A 15409-nucleotide genomic window follows, 5' to 3' on the forward strand; every position below is an offset into this window, starting at 1 on the left:
GCGACCTCACTATATAGTGGACTATGTAGTGAGTAGTGAGTGATTTCTGACACAGCCTCTTTTTTTAGTATATCCTTTTATCATAAGATAAGGAAAATATTTTTCTTTTTATCTTTCTAAAAGTGTATCCTTTTCAACTTTTGAACTTTAAGTTAAGGAAAGGGACAATTCTGATAAAAGCTAGCTAAAGAAGAAGCTAGCAGCCGGCCAAGTTAGCTTAGCACACAGACTGGAGCAAGCTAGGTAAACTGCTTCTAGGACCTGTTGCTAGACAACCGTGAATTCCTTAACTGAGTCCTTAACTTCCTGTTTTGTTAATTCCTTATTTCAGAAAGCTAAAACAAGATTGTCCTTGTTATCTTATCAAAGCATATTCCTTTCAACTTTTAAAGCTAGCTAGCTAGCGGCCGGCAAACTTAGCTTAGCACACGGACTAGCCATGTCCTGGCTCCGGAACCTGTCGCTAGGCAACCACGCAAACGTCACAGTTTTTAATTTAATTTTATTTAGTTACTTTAGTTGTATTCATTTACTTTTTCTTCAGTCCTTAACGGCATGTTTGGTCCTTATAAGCTTAAAGAAAACTCCGTAATGTCGTAATGTTTCTTACTCAAAGAAACGGAAGCTTTGTTTTCATCCAATAGGAGTCATTGAGGGTGTGAATGGATGAATGCCGATAAGAAGCGCACTTCCTCCTCTGCTTGCATTCAGAGCTTCACTCCTTACTTGCACTCACTCCTTCACCTCAGCTGACGACTTAATGGTTTTTGTGGCGTCTTACCACTTGAAACATTTCTCAGTATTTACAGCAGAATCACGGTGGTTGTTTGTGTCGTTTTAATTTATGGAGAAGAAAATGTTGAAGTCGGTGACTCTGTTTATCTTTCTGTCATGGACAGCAGTGACGGCCAAATACGGTAAGTTTGAGATTATATTCATTTCACTGTGTGTATAGTTCTATATATCAGTTTAAAAGAATAGATAAGCGCTATATGTATAAGATCAATATTTTACAGCACATTTGTCCTGTAGAAATACAGTAGAATAAATTTACTTACCTGAGTATTTCTATTGAATACACCATTAAACTTTTCCCTCCACCATAGTTACTAGTTATAGAAGAAGTAGTCCATTAAGTTACTTAAGTAAAAGTTGTAGTACCACACTGTAAAAATACTCCATTACAAGTAAAAGTTCTGCATTGAAAATTTTACTTAGGGACTGTTTGTTATTTATGAGGGGAAAGGGGTGTCAAATAATAAATATATTTTTTTATTATTTTTTTTTTAATTTAAAGAAATTTTTAATCACCCAAATTACACCATTTATCATAGCCAGAATCTGTACAAACAGAAATAATCAATTGATTTTTTTTTTATTTTTTTTGAAATTTAAAAAAAATCTGACGGTCCTTGAACACATTATGTGGGACAAATGCTTCTGTCAAAAAAAGTGCTTAAAATATGTGTCTCATTTACAGCATGCGCAATGAAAGTGAATAACCGAGGCTCTTTTTAACTCCAAGATTTCGTCTTCAACTTTTAACTTTCAAACGTCAAAGGGGAAGTTTTAAAAATCTAATAACTAATTTATGGTTGAGGAAGAGTCATGCATTTTCCACCAGTCCGCCATATTTGTAGCTGCGGGGAGGGTCAAAATAAATAAATAAAAATGACAAAAAACAGTCACATCTCAGCCACCCCTCTCCTCTGATAAGTAAAGAACATTCCCTTAAGTAAAAGTGTTAGTGTTGTCAGTGTAGCCTATTTTTGGTATCAAAATTGCCGCTGTCTTTGTTATACTGTCAGCTTAAATATCACAGTATATCATTAAGTTATTATTACTTGTCCTGTACTATATGTACAACCTTGATCTGTAACACAACTAACTACTACATTTAGACCATTTAAAGAACTAAACGCTAAATATTACGTTGCCTTGTTTTTATGTCTGCAGTTGCCCCCATCTACAAGGCAGTTGGTGACAAAGTCGTCCTCACACCCTCGCCCTCTGCGGTAAAGCTCAGTGATCCCATCACCAACATCACGTGGAAACATGGACCTAACATCGCTGTGGAGTGGTACGGAGACCGCAATTTCACTTACCACCTCTTCGAAGGTACAGACACACACTTTCACTTAGCCTTCAACAGCAAGGTAGCCAGGATTTGATTTGAAGCCCTCATTATGGAACAAAATAATTTACCTCTGAAAACATACCAGACACCTCAGTTAATCCCTTTAAAAATATACACCCTTACTTCCAAAAGTCTGTCATTAACAAGTTAAGGACATTTTAAGGGATTAAATAACAGTAAATTATCACTTTAAGGTGATGTTAATGTTGAGATTCTTTTTTCTGACCGTGTTATGGATTCAAAATAGTTACAGTTTAAGGTATTTGTATTTAACAACCATTAGTGTGTGCTACATTAATGGATAAATTAATAGATTGTAATATATTAAGGGTTTTTGCATGAATTTAAGTGTTTATGGGTGTAGTGTGTAAAACACTGAGAATCAAGAGATAAAGCTCTTAAACTTTTAAGGCATAAATTACAGTGACACTTTCACCTTAACTTACAAGTTACCCCAAACAGCTGACACATTCATTAGTATTAATTTAAGGTGTTTTTTTTAATTGTTTTTCTAGTATGTTAATAGAGTTGTTGGGATTTAAGTTTATATTAATGGATCACTTAACTGACTGTTTATTAAAGGGATTATTATAGGGGGTATTTTAGGGGTATAAGTATTGACAAATAAAGTAGCCTACATTTTAAGATACACTGTAACTTAAGTGATTGCTTTAATGGATTTTGCTCAATCAATCAGTTTAAGGTGTTGTTATGGTTGGAATTTTGTTAAGGGGTCAGCAAATTTCTCACATACAAATTAATACCATTTTAAGGGCTATGTATGCGAGTAATTTAGCACAAACCTAATGGCAATATATTAAAGGGTTTTAATGGGTTTTCAGCATGGATTTAAGTGTTTTAATAGGCAAAACCTGTAGAATTAAGGGTATTATTAAGGTGTTAGGTTTATGTTAGGGGTCTGACAATTTTAAGGTGTAAATTGTTTATATTTTAAGGGATTTCTTTTCACTATTCAGGTGTCTTGACAGATTTATCCTGATTGTCCAGTTCCTAAATATTAACCTTAACCTTTAAAATAAAGGGCAATTTAAGGAATATTGCAGATTAAGGGAAGTTATTCTTAACCCTTAAAAATTCCTGTATATGCACATGATCGTTTCACTCCACATTTGGGCTGGATAAATAAAAAAGATAATGGATTGTGATATATTAAGGGGTTTTAACTAATTGTAACCATGTCTGTGTGTATTTATAGGTCGCAGCATGCTGAATAGTTCAACTGGAGCGCTCACGATCACCGGACTGACTCGAAACGACAGCGGCAACTTCACACCAGAGATCAACGGCCAAGTCACCAAAGCGACTCTTCTCCACGTCATCTGTAAGCGGATGAAATCTGAATGAAGTCTGGCTGACTGAGGGGTTTTATGGTTTTCTCCTGAATTCAAATGTCTTTTTCTGTCAGCTCCTGTCCCTAAACCCACCGTCTCTACATGGTGTGACACTGAGATGACCTACTGTGTGTTCACCTGTGAAGGCAACACCACAGAGACTGAGCCATTCACCTATGGATGGTCCGCAAGTGACATGGTTTGGCTGCCTTCATCCAAGACTCACAAAGTCACAGAGGTATAAACAGGATACGTTTTGGTTTGTCCAGGACTTAATGGGTTGATTAAAGTACATTATGGATATTTACATGGAGCAGCAACACTATTGCCAGATGACACACCGCCCACTGTCCCTTGCTAATTAACAAATGGAAAAAGCTATACACTTGTCACTAATGTTAGCATTTAGCTAAAAGTACCACTGTGCCTGTGCTGAGTTCCACAAAAGCTTCTTGGTCTCCCAGGAAGGTTTCTGTGGTGGAAATACTCCATAATTCACTCCACACGATTCATAATGTAGGCATTTATATGTAGAACACTGTAAGGTTTGCTTGTGAGTGAGCCCGTTAAAAAGAATATATATGTTTGGGCTTTTAGCTAATCAGCTGTCACTCAATTTCCAGGAGGAAACGGAGCCAACTTTCTGCTGTATGTTGGAAAACCCAGTCAGCTTCAAATACAGTGAATATGTCCGTAACCCCTTCTTTTTTGGTGAGTTGTCACAATTTCTACATGGGGATGTGGTGTACTTTGCACATACCATTCGCTGTTTTATTTATTCATTCATTCCTTTTGTTGTAGATCAATCAAGTTTGATCTTAGCCATCTTCATCATGTCGATAGTGGTGATTCTGCTTTTGGTTGCACTCTTGGTTGTATACATATGCAGAAAAGGTAAGAAGCCACACGTCATATATGTTCTATTCACATCTTTAGGTGTGATGTATGCTGCCCGCTATACGCGCTAAAATTACTGTTTTTTTAAATGGAGTCTGGTGGGTTTGGCGATGGCGATTTCTGGTCTGTTTCTGGTTAAACAAAAAGGAGCTTACTCCTTAACTAAAAGGTTTATCTCTGTAGGGATCCTTTCCATAACGGTGTCAGACACTTAAAATTAGTCACTTAAGCCCAGTTAAGACCAAAGATTTGCGACGAGACGAGCTACTTGCAATGTGCCATTCCGCAACTTCTAAAAGTACATACAGCGAGCAGCAGCAGTGCATCACCGTCTGACACCGGCACACCGTGAGGACGGAAACAAAGGGCTCGGCATGGGCGAAGCACCTGCCGCAGCAAGCGAACACGCCGTCTGCGTCATTTTGACTTGACTTTGGTTAGAACTGGGCGTTAGACACAAAAACATGGGAGAAAACGGTCCAGGTTGAAAACTACGAAACATACCCTTTAATAGGAGCCAGCAAAGATGCAAAAAGTCAAAACGGGACCATGCAGCTTGACATTGGAGAGTTTGCCTTCGTGCAAGTATCCTGTGAAGCATGGGAACAGCAGTCTTTAGCTCCCAAATTAGCTTGTGGTTCTCCCCATAAAGAATTATAGGTCGATAAAATTATAAAAATATAAATTATCAAAGTGGTAAGTGATGAATTTTTGCATTCGACTGTCTGAAGTCTTGCGTAAAGAAGCTCGAGTCAGAGGAGTGAAAGTTCAATGTTTAAAAGAGCAAGACCAGGCAAGCCTTCAGCTGCACTGCAGAGATTGTGGGAACAGTGAGGCAACACGAAGCAGACAGAACCTGCCTGAGAACTGTCACGTTTTTAAGGTTTTCTCAGTATCAAAGTAATTGAGTGGTAGTCGTCTGTACGCCGGTGGGTACGCTGCAGACAGGAGCTGCTAATGGCTTAATCAGCATGTTTTTAATGATGCAAATGTGCCGAAATGTCTACACATGTAGGCTAAAAAATTTAAGCTAACAGCTAAGTGACTGGGTTCTTTCAAAGTTTTTACATCAAACATTTCCACCAGACAAAAGCAAATCCGACAAATGTTGCACAAGTTTAAAATCCCACAGACTCAGCCTCCTGTCACCTGCCTCGATGTTGAATCTGCACATTCCTCCTGTTGTTTGTTTGATCTCACGATAACTTCTGTTGTGCAATAGCGACACTCGACGCACCATCGGATAAACCAGAATTACACAACAGCACATGATGATGAATGATGAAATTTAACAAGTTACATCATGCTTTTGTTTATGTTCAATACAGTTCGAGAAGCTAAAGGAGCGCCTCAAGGTAAGACTGCAGACATTTCATTATAATGCTCACTTTTATGTCTTGCGTCACTCCATGAGATCATTTCCTTCTGTGCTGATTCTGACATGCTTGGTTAATCCAACACACGTCAAACCTGTGACTTGAGTGTCACGATACAAGAGCTGCGTATGACTCACTAATTTGTCTTGCATCATCGGACAGGTGCATTTCGGAAGTGACGATTGTTTTATCACTTAACAGAGACCTCAGCAATGATGTGGAAAGGCCAGGCAGCAGTGGATGAAGAGGCAGCACATGGCTCACAGACATGAAGTACTCTTTGTGTTTAAGATTTCAGACAGGCTGAGGGGGTTTCATCTCTGCATGTAAATGCTAAAGCTGCTAAACGTAGCGCTACATGCAGACACCTGGGTCCAGGACTGTACTCCTAATCTACTGCAAGGCGATAAGTTTTGGTTGTACTTTTTTTTTTATTTGTATCAAGAATATTTTTATTTAATTTTAACATATTTACACACAAGATCTGCTCCAAACAGGGCTGTAATGGCATTAGTGTCCCAGTTGAGAGTCGCAGTTCAGTAGTTATTCAGTGATGTACATGACACTGTACACACTGACAGAAAGCAGCAAGAACAAGACAGCTCTGGAAGTATTTCAGAAAAGGGCCCCAAACCTTTTGGAATTCTTTTATCTAAGTTACAAATTGAGTAGCGCATCTTTTCAAGATTAAGGCAGGGCGTAATGTCCCTCAGCCACTGGGCATGGGAGGGCGGGGCAGCATCTCTCTATCCGATTAGAACTGCCTGTCTGGCCAGCAGACAGGCAAAAGACATTGTACTCAGGTATACATCATCCTCTCCGCTGGTGCCAAAGAAGGCGACCAGAGGGCTGGGTTACAGGTCAAAGCTGAGGATTGATTGGAGGATTAAGGTTTGAAAAACGTCCCTGTTGTTTATTTGAATTTTATTCATTGATTTTTACCATTTTCTTATTGTCACTTTTCCTCTTGCAACTTTTTTAATGATTATTTATTTTTGCGTTTATTTATACTCTTTATTTGTCAAAGTTATAGTCTTTTACAGTAGAGGGGCTGTGTCTCATAGAAACAAAAGAAAAACTAAAGTAGCTACTGTGCGTCCCTCACACCCCACGATCCCAACATCTCAAATGACAAAAACAACTAAAACAAACAATAAAAATAATAAGGAAGTAAATATAACAGTAATATAAATAATAATACATGCATACATAGGATTACTGCAATAAATAATAAAGTAGAGAAAAGTAAATGAAATAATTACTGTACTCTCCTCAATCTTGCATCAGATAGTTTAGCTATATTCCTAATGTTTGGTTTGTCATCTCCATTTTATAGATCTCGTTAATCGTGTCCTTCCATGTGCTTAGTTTTGACGCCTCTGGTTTCAGCCAGTTTTTTGTTCTCTTTCACTTCAAGTGTTATATTCCAAAAAGATACTAGCAGTGGTGTTCGGCCAAGTAATAATTGCTGGAGCCCCAAAGTTAGTGTGCACTGAAATGCTGTCTATCACTTCCCTTATTTCTGTCCAATGTTGCTGCAGAATTGAACAGGAATAGAATATGGGGGTATTTTAGTTTAGTTTAGTTTAGTTTAGTTTATAATTTTATTTGATTTAATTATGTTATTTTATTTTATTTTTATTTCATAATTTTCTTTCTTTATTCTTTATTGAATTTTTGTTAGTTTAGTTTAGTTTAGTTTATAATTTTATTTGATTATTTTAATTTATTTGACTGTATAATTTTATTTTATTTTATAATTTTCTTTTAATTTCTTTTATTGAATTTTTGTTATTTTATTTTAGTTTAGTTTATAATTTTATTTTATTTGTATAATTTTATTTTATAATTTTATTTTATTGAATTTTATTATTTTATTTTATTTTATTTTACTCTGTTGTCCCCGTTGTTTCAGTTTTGCTTTGTGAAGCTAAAATAAGATCAACTTTATTTATCCGGCACTGGGCAAATTCACTTATTTCAGCAGCTCCAAAAAGGAAAAGTGATGAATAAAAATAAAACAAGATTAAAACATGACAAAAATACAAATAAGACGATATAAAAATAAAATAATAGCAAGAAGTTTTGCACAATGGAAGACAGCAGCTATTTTATAGATTAAAATTCCTTGTGAATGGCACTTTTAGATAATGCTCCATGTTGTTTCATTCCTTATCCGTCCACCAGAGGGCGTCACAGGCTTTATTAGCTCACCAGCTGTGTCTGAATGTGAGTTTACTTCAGGGACAGTGTGTAGAGATGGACGACACACTGACTTTATATTATGATGTGTAAAGAATCCTTTATTAACCTGCTTCACTCCTGGGCTGCTGTGTTTCGTCCATCTTAAGTGTGATGTGACATGATGCACCTTTTCCTTTAACACTATATGCGCACAACATTGTTTTAAACACAGGTTGTTTGAGTGCATTTCATTTCCCAGTGTGAATAGTATCAGCTCATAAATATATTTGAAATATAGCCATGTTGCGTTAAGACATGTCACTTTGTTACTGCACATTGAAACAACACTGTGGTTTCAGATTTAGAGGCTGTTCACATGTCGTCCCAGCTGAGTTTATAACGTGACAAAAGTGACACCACACCTACAGCACAGGGGCTCTGTGGGCTATTGTCACAGCGTCACTCAGTACACTTTCATATAACGGAAGAGGCCTTTTCTGTCTTACAGCAGTGTCTGTTTACACTGCGACATTCATGTGATATCACCTGTTATACTGTGTGTTCAGTGAAGCAGCTGGTCGGCCTGTTCTCAACTCTACATGCATTTTTATTGATACAACTGAATAAATCTTAAAGAAACAAGAGAGAGAGTCTGTAACTCATTCTGTTTGCAGTCATTTGATTTATTTCTGATTTTGGAATATGCACAGTTAAAGCTCTAAGATAAGTTCCTCACCTTCGCTGCTCACACAGTTTTGTGCTAAGCTGGCAGCATGGCTTGATGGATGGAAGTGTGTCTTGTCTCCACACACATGCAGGTCAGGTGAACTGGAAACTGGTTTTTAAAGCTGGGGTATGCAGTTTATCATACCACAAATGAGACAAGAATTAGCTCCGCCTTACTCCCCCCTGCTGTGGATTGCTTCGCCGGTGGGAAGGCACGGGATGGATCTTTGGTTGGCGGCTGCGGCAACTCCAAGTCAGCAGTCGCAGCAGCAGCACCAGGTCTAACCTGTGTAATGGCAGCAACAGAGTCAGAAAGTCGGAGCTGCTTGCAGCCACTGACTGGGGGTTCGTCTCCAGAGCTGCTCCCCGCTCTCCCCCGGCGAGGTGGTCTGTAGCAGCTGGCCACCAACATCTTTAGACGTCGATATTTGAATGACTTCAGGTTGTGATGTCAGGTGACCAAAATCCAATAGTCCAGTGCCAGCTAGCGGACACACTGTGAGTCGAGGTTCTAGCTAACGTTAGCTACATAACCGTGAACTTTAAGTCGCAGTGGTGCCCCATCTAGCAGTGTAGTAGCGTTGGCTGGGCCACCTTAAAGGTCAGTCCACCTTAAGTGAGCCTGATTAGGTTTGAATGGGCACTAGGTGTATCCTCAGGCTGCAAAGACACTGCTCCTCATTCCTGTGGTGAGTTATGTTGGGGTGGACTTTGTCTTTGGTTTGTATGCCCTGCTGTTCTGCATGTGACTTGTAAAATTAATTGATGTTTCAACGCTGTAGGCCAGATTTTCACTTGACGGTCAGCACACTCCCTGGGTTCGATGTCTTTCTTAAAGAGGTGAATGCCTGTTCCTGCCTTAAGTGAGAGCTGATTTAACCCTTTTCATGACTGTAAAGGTAAAACCCACGACACTCTCCTTTAATACCCTGAAACCTGCCTTGGGCTTTCCATGGAGGCGCATGGAAGGGCAGAGACGTGTACTGTCTATAGCCCTTTTTAGATAGGAATTGTGCAAATTTGCAGGAAAGCCCAATCAGTCTTTTTTCAGCATTGGCAGTATAAAAACAAAATCGGGGAGTGCGGCAAAATGCCGCCTACCTACTTTTGTTTATACAGAATGCACCTTTTTCGGGGCAATGGGGGGCGTGAGCAAGTAACAAAACGTGTAGCTCAGCGTGTGACGTAAACAGNNNNTCCCCAGTTGCTCATCTTTACAGTGTCTGTCAGGTTTGTGTTTCCCTCTTGCTACTAGCTGCTTGCTAATTCCTGCTATCAGCTGTTTCCTGTTTATCCACCGCCAGTGGCTTGCACATGCGGCGTCATCAACAGCTCCTCCCACAAGTTGGCGGAACCCTTTCAGTTTAAAAAGACAGAGGTAGCCGTCTGCAACAGGAGGGGCTGTTGAAGACTTGTGTGTGTCGTCAACAGCTCCTCCCACAAGTCATCAACAGCCCCTCCCGTTGCGGACGGCTACCTCTGTCTTTTTAAACTAAAAGGGTTCAGCCAATATGTCTACCCTACGAGGCGGAAAATTGGGCACCTCGGATCAACTCGCCATTCCGCCTCTGTGTGTCTAAACGCTCGCAGCTGGCCGGCAAAACGGCCCAACATTCGCGGAAAATCTGGCAGTGTAAAAGGGGCTCATGTCTCAGGCTTTCCTCGTTTGCACGTGGAAGGGCAGAGAGGTGTGCTCTCGCCGCCTATGCTTTCCACGTAGGCTCATGGAAGAGGCTTCCTGTGTAGGCCCGAGGAAAGGCAAAGGGGCCCCAGAACAGAGCCATACCGCCAAATATAATACTGCAAATGGAAATAAAGTTTTCCATTTGTAGTCCACTTGAATTACAATATGCTCTAAATTTATTATGGGATTATTGCCCAATTATGCCAAAATAAAACTGCCTACCCCAGCTTTAAGACCAAAAATAGATCCTCAGTTTGATGATCAAGAGAAAAAAAGATCATACCTGATCTGATTTACAGGGAGCAGACTGTGTCTCATAGCTTAAACATGATGGCTCAGGATATTTGTGACCTTCTAGAAGCTCACCTTCACGCCATCCAAGTGGAATAGTTGACTTCACCTGACAAAGAGACACAGATTTCGATATTCTATTGGGTGGGAGGACACAACTCTCATATTGTCTGCGCTCAGACAGACAAAATGACAGGCGTTATGTGAGTGTTGCCCTCATTTACAACATAAGTGCTACCTTCAGGACGACTCTTCCTGAGCACTGACAGCTGAGAGCAAAGAGGAGAAGATGGATGGAATTTAAATTTGAAGTGTGTGAGTGTGAGGACACATGCCCCGGGAGGACAGCCGGTAGCGACTTAGCTTCACGTGTGCACACAGGATTAAGGCTGAAACCAGGAGCTGGGGATACCACAGGGAGAGATGTGTCAGAGGGATTTTTCTAGTCAGTGGTATGGTTCAGGTGTTGGGGAGGACATGTTCTGACAAACCCTATTACACTTTCCTTCTGCCTACTGAGCGAGGAAAAACAAAGAGGAGCTTCTTGGCTTTTTTGTGGGGAAATCTCAAAGTTTTAGTTGATTTCCTGCAGAAATATGCAGCTTTCTATAAAACAAAAGGTGGATTTGTGTGGATATGTGGTGGAGGTGGAGGGGGTGCAGTTATGGAGCATCTTTCATCATGTGAAGCCTTTCTCTCTTTAAGGAATGCTGTTTTCAGTGCGGACCACAGACAGGTGCCACACTGCAGAGCAACATGTCTGAACAGAGAATCAAACACATGGAAAACTCACACCGGCTCTGCTTCAGTTTGAGTCATAATACTTGGACTTATCAGACACCAGTCACAAATGTGATGACTTTAGACTTGACTTGACAAAATTGTATAGATGTGCCACTTGATTTGGGCTCAATCCCAATACATCCCTTGCCTCTACTACTTTTTATAGCTTTTGAAACAAGAAAAACCTTTTTTAACTGCTCAGTCTTTACATGTAAGAGAAACTCTTACTTTTTATATCTGGTTTCCACAATCCACCTTTGGTAAACATCTGTTTCTGCATTTCTGCAGTAATTTTAAAGGTCTCGTGTCTGGGATTTAGTGGCATCTAGTGGTGAGTTTGCAGAATGCAACTGGCTGAAACTGATGCAGAAGATCCAGGTAATTTTACACCCAGGAAGTCAATTTTGTTTGACTTCATGAGCCACTGAGCAACTTCCACAGAATTGAACCACACATTCTCACTCCGACCTCTCAGACTGACGTTTGGTCATGGACTTTCTCTGTCCAGATATGATGTGAAAGGTACCCTGGGTGTGTTGGCAGGGGCGGACTGGCCATAGGGAGGTTCGGGAGTATTCCCGAACGGCCAGTCTGTTCCAGGCCGCACCGGCCGGTGGTTGGAACGTTTTTTTACCCCATAAAACGCAGTCGCGGTTGACCGTAGCAGCCTGCCCTCGCAGCCGCAGGTGGCAGTGGCACAGAGTGGAACATCAGACTGGGTCAATCTAATATTTTGCATATTAAGGGGGGATACGAGCGGTTAGCAAGCACTGCCTACATGGCCCTATCATCCCAGACGACAAACCCGACGGTCCGGGTTCGGGCCGAAAAAATATGCAAATGACTTGGGCCGGGTCGGACCTCTGGCTTCTTTTTTTTCAGACAGACAAAGCTGGTGTGTCGGCTGCGTCCGGTCTGGGCTTAAAAACCCGCGGGGTCAGGTTGTAATTTTCAGGTCCATTGAGAACTCTAGTTTGCGTTTTTGGATGTGTTCAGGGCACACAGAACATTAAAGGTAGCCTATCAGCAATGTTACACCATACGTGTGAGCACTTCTGATGCCAACGACAGAATAAAAATAGAAACGGGGCATCCAACAAAAGTTCAGCTCAAAACAGCGCACCACATCGTGCTGCGTTGCATCACTCACGGTCAGTTAGGACAGTCCAGCAGAAAACGATGCAATCAAACTGATATAGTTGCTGACACTTGCTCACGTCACATCCAGTTAGGGCACGGTGTTAGCCATCCATCTTATCCAGGGCTAGCAATGTTTTCAAGCTCCTCCTGGGGGACCCCAAGGTGTTCCCAGGCCACAATGTTTTCAAGCTCCTCCTGGGGGACCCCAAGGTGTTCCCAGGCCAGTTGAGATATATAATCCCTCCAGCGTGTTCTGGGTCTGCCCCGGGGCCTCCTACCAGTGGGACGTGCCCGGAACACCTCTAACAGGAGGCGCCCAGGAGGATCCTGATCAGATGCCCGAACCACCTCGACTAACCCCTTGCGACACAAAAGAGCAGCGGCTCTACTCCGAGCTCCCTGCAGATGTCCGAGCTTGGACTTCGGTGTTAGCATAATGAGCAAATGACTCATTCAAAGGTAACAAAAACACAATGATTCTTATTTTCAGGTGATTATACGCCAAAGAAAACATAATTATGAGTATTATATTCCATCTCTGCCAATATGTACCCCTACATCTGACACACTGGACCTTTAAATCAAACAGTTTACATATACTGTGTATCAGTCATGTTCAGCTGCCACTCACAGTGTAAACAGGTTTTATATAGCAGTATAGTTTTATACTGAAGCACTATTTTCCAGCTCGTGAGCACACTCACATTTTCTGTTTGTGTCAGCTCTGCTCCTCACTGATTGGACACAGTGAGTTTAACAGCTTTCTGGAGCCTCGGGGAAAGTTCAGTGAAACTTCATAAAGTCAGTTGAGTGGTGAAGCCTCTGGGCTGCACTGTAAACTGATTGATGGCAGATATGTGAAGTTAGCGAGCAACAAGTAAAGAAGCCCTGCTGGAATAAAAGCATTTTATCTGTAACTGTGATCATCATCCTATGATTTAATTCTATTAAATATGGGGTAAAAAGGCTGTTATAATAAATGCAATGTGATATTACTGCTGCTTTACTAAAGTCTGTAGCAATAAAGGTAAGTAATCAATAGAATTAACTAAACTATTTTTGCAGGAGTTTGAATAAACATTTGAAACGGTGCCGTAGTTCAGAAAGTATGAACAACTGGATTAATAACCTGTTTCCTGCTGATTTCAAGAGGTTGGAAAAAGCCTCAAACTCCAACACTTAAAATGTGGAGGGGACAAATGATGGGCATAGTTGCATGTTGGGAAGATTAAACTGGAAAAATGATATGGTAAAAGAACAATGGGACAGCTTTCGTGGGTGTATATGTGTATGTAGTGTCCTAACCTTGACAGTTATTTGATGATTTGGTTCAGTACATTTGTAAATGTTGCTATAACCAGATAACTGCTTTAATTTAATTTAATTTAATTTAATTATTGATTATTATTGTTTTATTTTATTTCATTTTATTTTATTTATATTTGTTTCAATAAAACTTTTATCATAATTATATCGTAAAAAACATATTTTTTTTAGTCTTTTTTAGTCTTTAGTTTTTTCTTTATCAGGTTAACTGAACTCCGCATAGTTTATTTTAGTACAAACATTTTAAATCAGATTTTGTTTGTAGTTTTGTTTTATCCATATTGACTATTTTAGAAGCCAATATCACCACGTCAACCTTGTTGGTGTTCATTTTCATCAGTGGAGCTTTTACTTTGAAAAACTCCGGAAATACATCAAGTTTCCCCCAATTTTTAATTAATTTATTTATTTGTATATTCATTTTAAAAAACTTAAAAACAAACAAAAAAAATTATGATAAAGAAACAATAAAAACAATAATTTTCTTATCATATTAACTGATTGTTTATTTTAATACAAACATCCATAAACATTATTAATTAGATTTTGTTTGTAGTTTTTAATCCATATTGACTATTTTTGGTCTTTTTTTGTTTTTGTATATTCATGTTAATAAACAGCAATAAACTTTAAATTATACAATAAAAAATTAAAAACAATTTCAGCAGTCATTTGTTACTTTATTGCTGTTGAAATGCTCATCAGTGAAGCTTTTACTTTGAAAAACGCAGGAAATGGATGAAACTCCCCGCGCAGCTCGACGCTGGACTCATTCCGCACACCGCTGTGCGTCAAGGTGCATTCAGGCACCACAGGTAGACAGAAGGTCGGTGAATCTGTCCGTCACAGTGATTTATTTCCCACACACACGCTGCTGAAAGTGTCCACTGGAGATGACCTCAGCTCAGAGCCTCTGAAGGATTTTATTTAATTTTTCATAGATAAGAAAACTTGCAGGATGCGTCGACGCGACAGGTGGTCGATCCTGAGCCTGCTGACCTGCATCCTGCTGCTGTGTGCGGTCACACACATCAAATCTCAGCGCAGAGGTAAAAAGATGCTGCAGTTTTATTTTATTCTGTACTCATTTTGCATGTTTGCATACCTGTAATAATTCGGCGCTGCGTATTAAAGAAAATATTCCTGCAAAACTTTAAAAAAGATCATTAAAAGTGCAGAAAATGCAGCTTTAAAATGCGTTAAAACAACATGAGGTCTGGTGTCTCAGCTTACACCAGAAACCCCCCAAAGCCTAATTTTTAATGTATTTTTAATTAAAATTCTGCCATGAGTATGAATGTCTGCTGCATTATTCTGACTAATGAGCTGAGTGTGCAGACACATGATCTCAAAGCTTGTGTTTCCAGGCTGGAATGAGGTTGTGGTTGATGTGAGTGTCTGGACTTGTCTCCAGAGAGTTATGAATAGCTCAGAGCATCTCCTCTCCTCTACTGTACCTTACTGTCTGCAGCTTGTGTTTGCCAAAGTGAAGGATGCTCCCTGTGTGCTCAGC

At 39.9% G+C, this 15409-nt stretch overlaps 2 protein-coding genes across 2 annotated transcripts in view; both read left to right on the forward strand.

Annotated features, from left to right (window-relative positions):
• The first annotated feature begins 731 nt into the window (after positions 1–731).
• LOC126401905 (uncharacterized) lies at positions 732–7479 on the forward strand. The gene is made up of 8 exons (XM_050063461.1): positions 732–917; positions 1957–2118; positions 3354–3479; positions 3564–3727; positions 4113–4200; positions 4291–4383; positions 5715–5741; positions 5964–7479. Exons 1-8 carry the CDS (start codon positions 845–847, stop codon positions 6032–6034), a joined length of 804 nt encoding a protein of 267 aa, XP_049919418.1. The 5' UTR covers positions 732–844; the 3' UTR covers positions 6035–7479.
• Positions 7480–14686: 7207 nt separating this feature from the next.
• Positions 14687–15409, forward strand: part of LOC126401953 (collagen alpha-1(XVIII) chain-like) — a 64917-nt gene continuing 64194 nt past the window's right edge. Inside the window, exon 1 of the mRNA XM_050063542.1 lies at positions 14687–14945. Coding sequence (XP_049919499.1) covers positions 14855–14945 — 91 coding nt within the window. The 5' untranslated portion in view covers positions 14687–14854. The remainder of the gene's footprint in view (positions 14946–15409) is intronic.

The sequence above is a fragment of the Epinephelus moara genome, chromosome 15 (genome assembly GCF_006386435.1).
Source record: "Epinephelus moara isolate mb chromosome 15, YSFRI_EMoa_1.0, whole genome shotgun sequence".
In the NCBI taxonomy this organism is placed as follows: domain Eukaryota; kingdom Metazoa; phylum Chordata; class Actinopteri; order Perciformes; family Serranidae; genus Epinephelus; species Epinephelus moara.

What these genes read in the sequence shown, in the direction of transcription:
- LOC126401905 (XM_050063461.1), top strand. Translation starts at nt 845, where the DNA reads ATGGAGAAGAAAATGTTGAAGTCGGTGACTCTGTTTATCTTTCTGTCA. An exon ending in CACTTACCACCTCTTCGAAG is followed by an intron (nt 2,119 to 3,353) that starts GTACAGACACAC and finishes GTGTATTTATAG; the next exon opens with GTCGCAGCATGCTGAATAGT. An exon ending in CCGTAACCCCTTCTTTTTTG is followed by an intron (nt 4,201 to 4,290) that starts GTGAGTTGTCAC and finishes CTTTTGTTGTAG; the next exon opens with ATCAATCAAGTTTGATCTTA.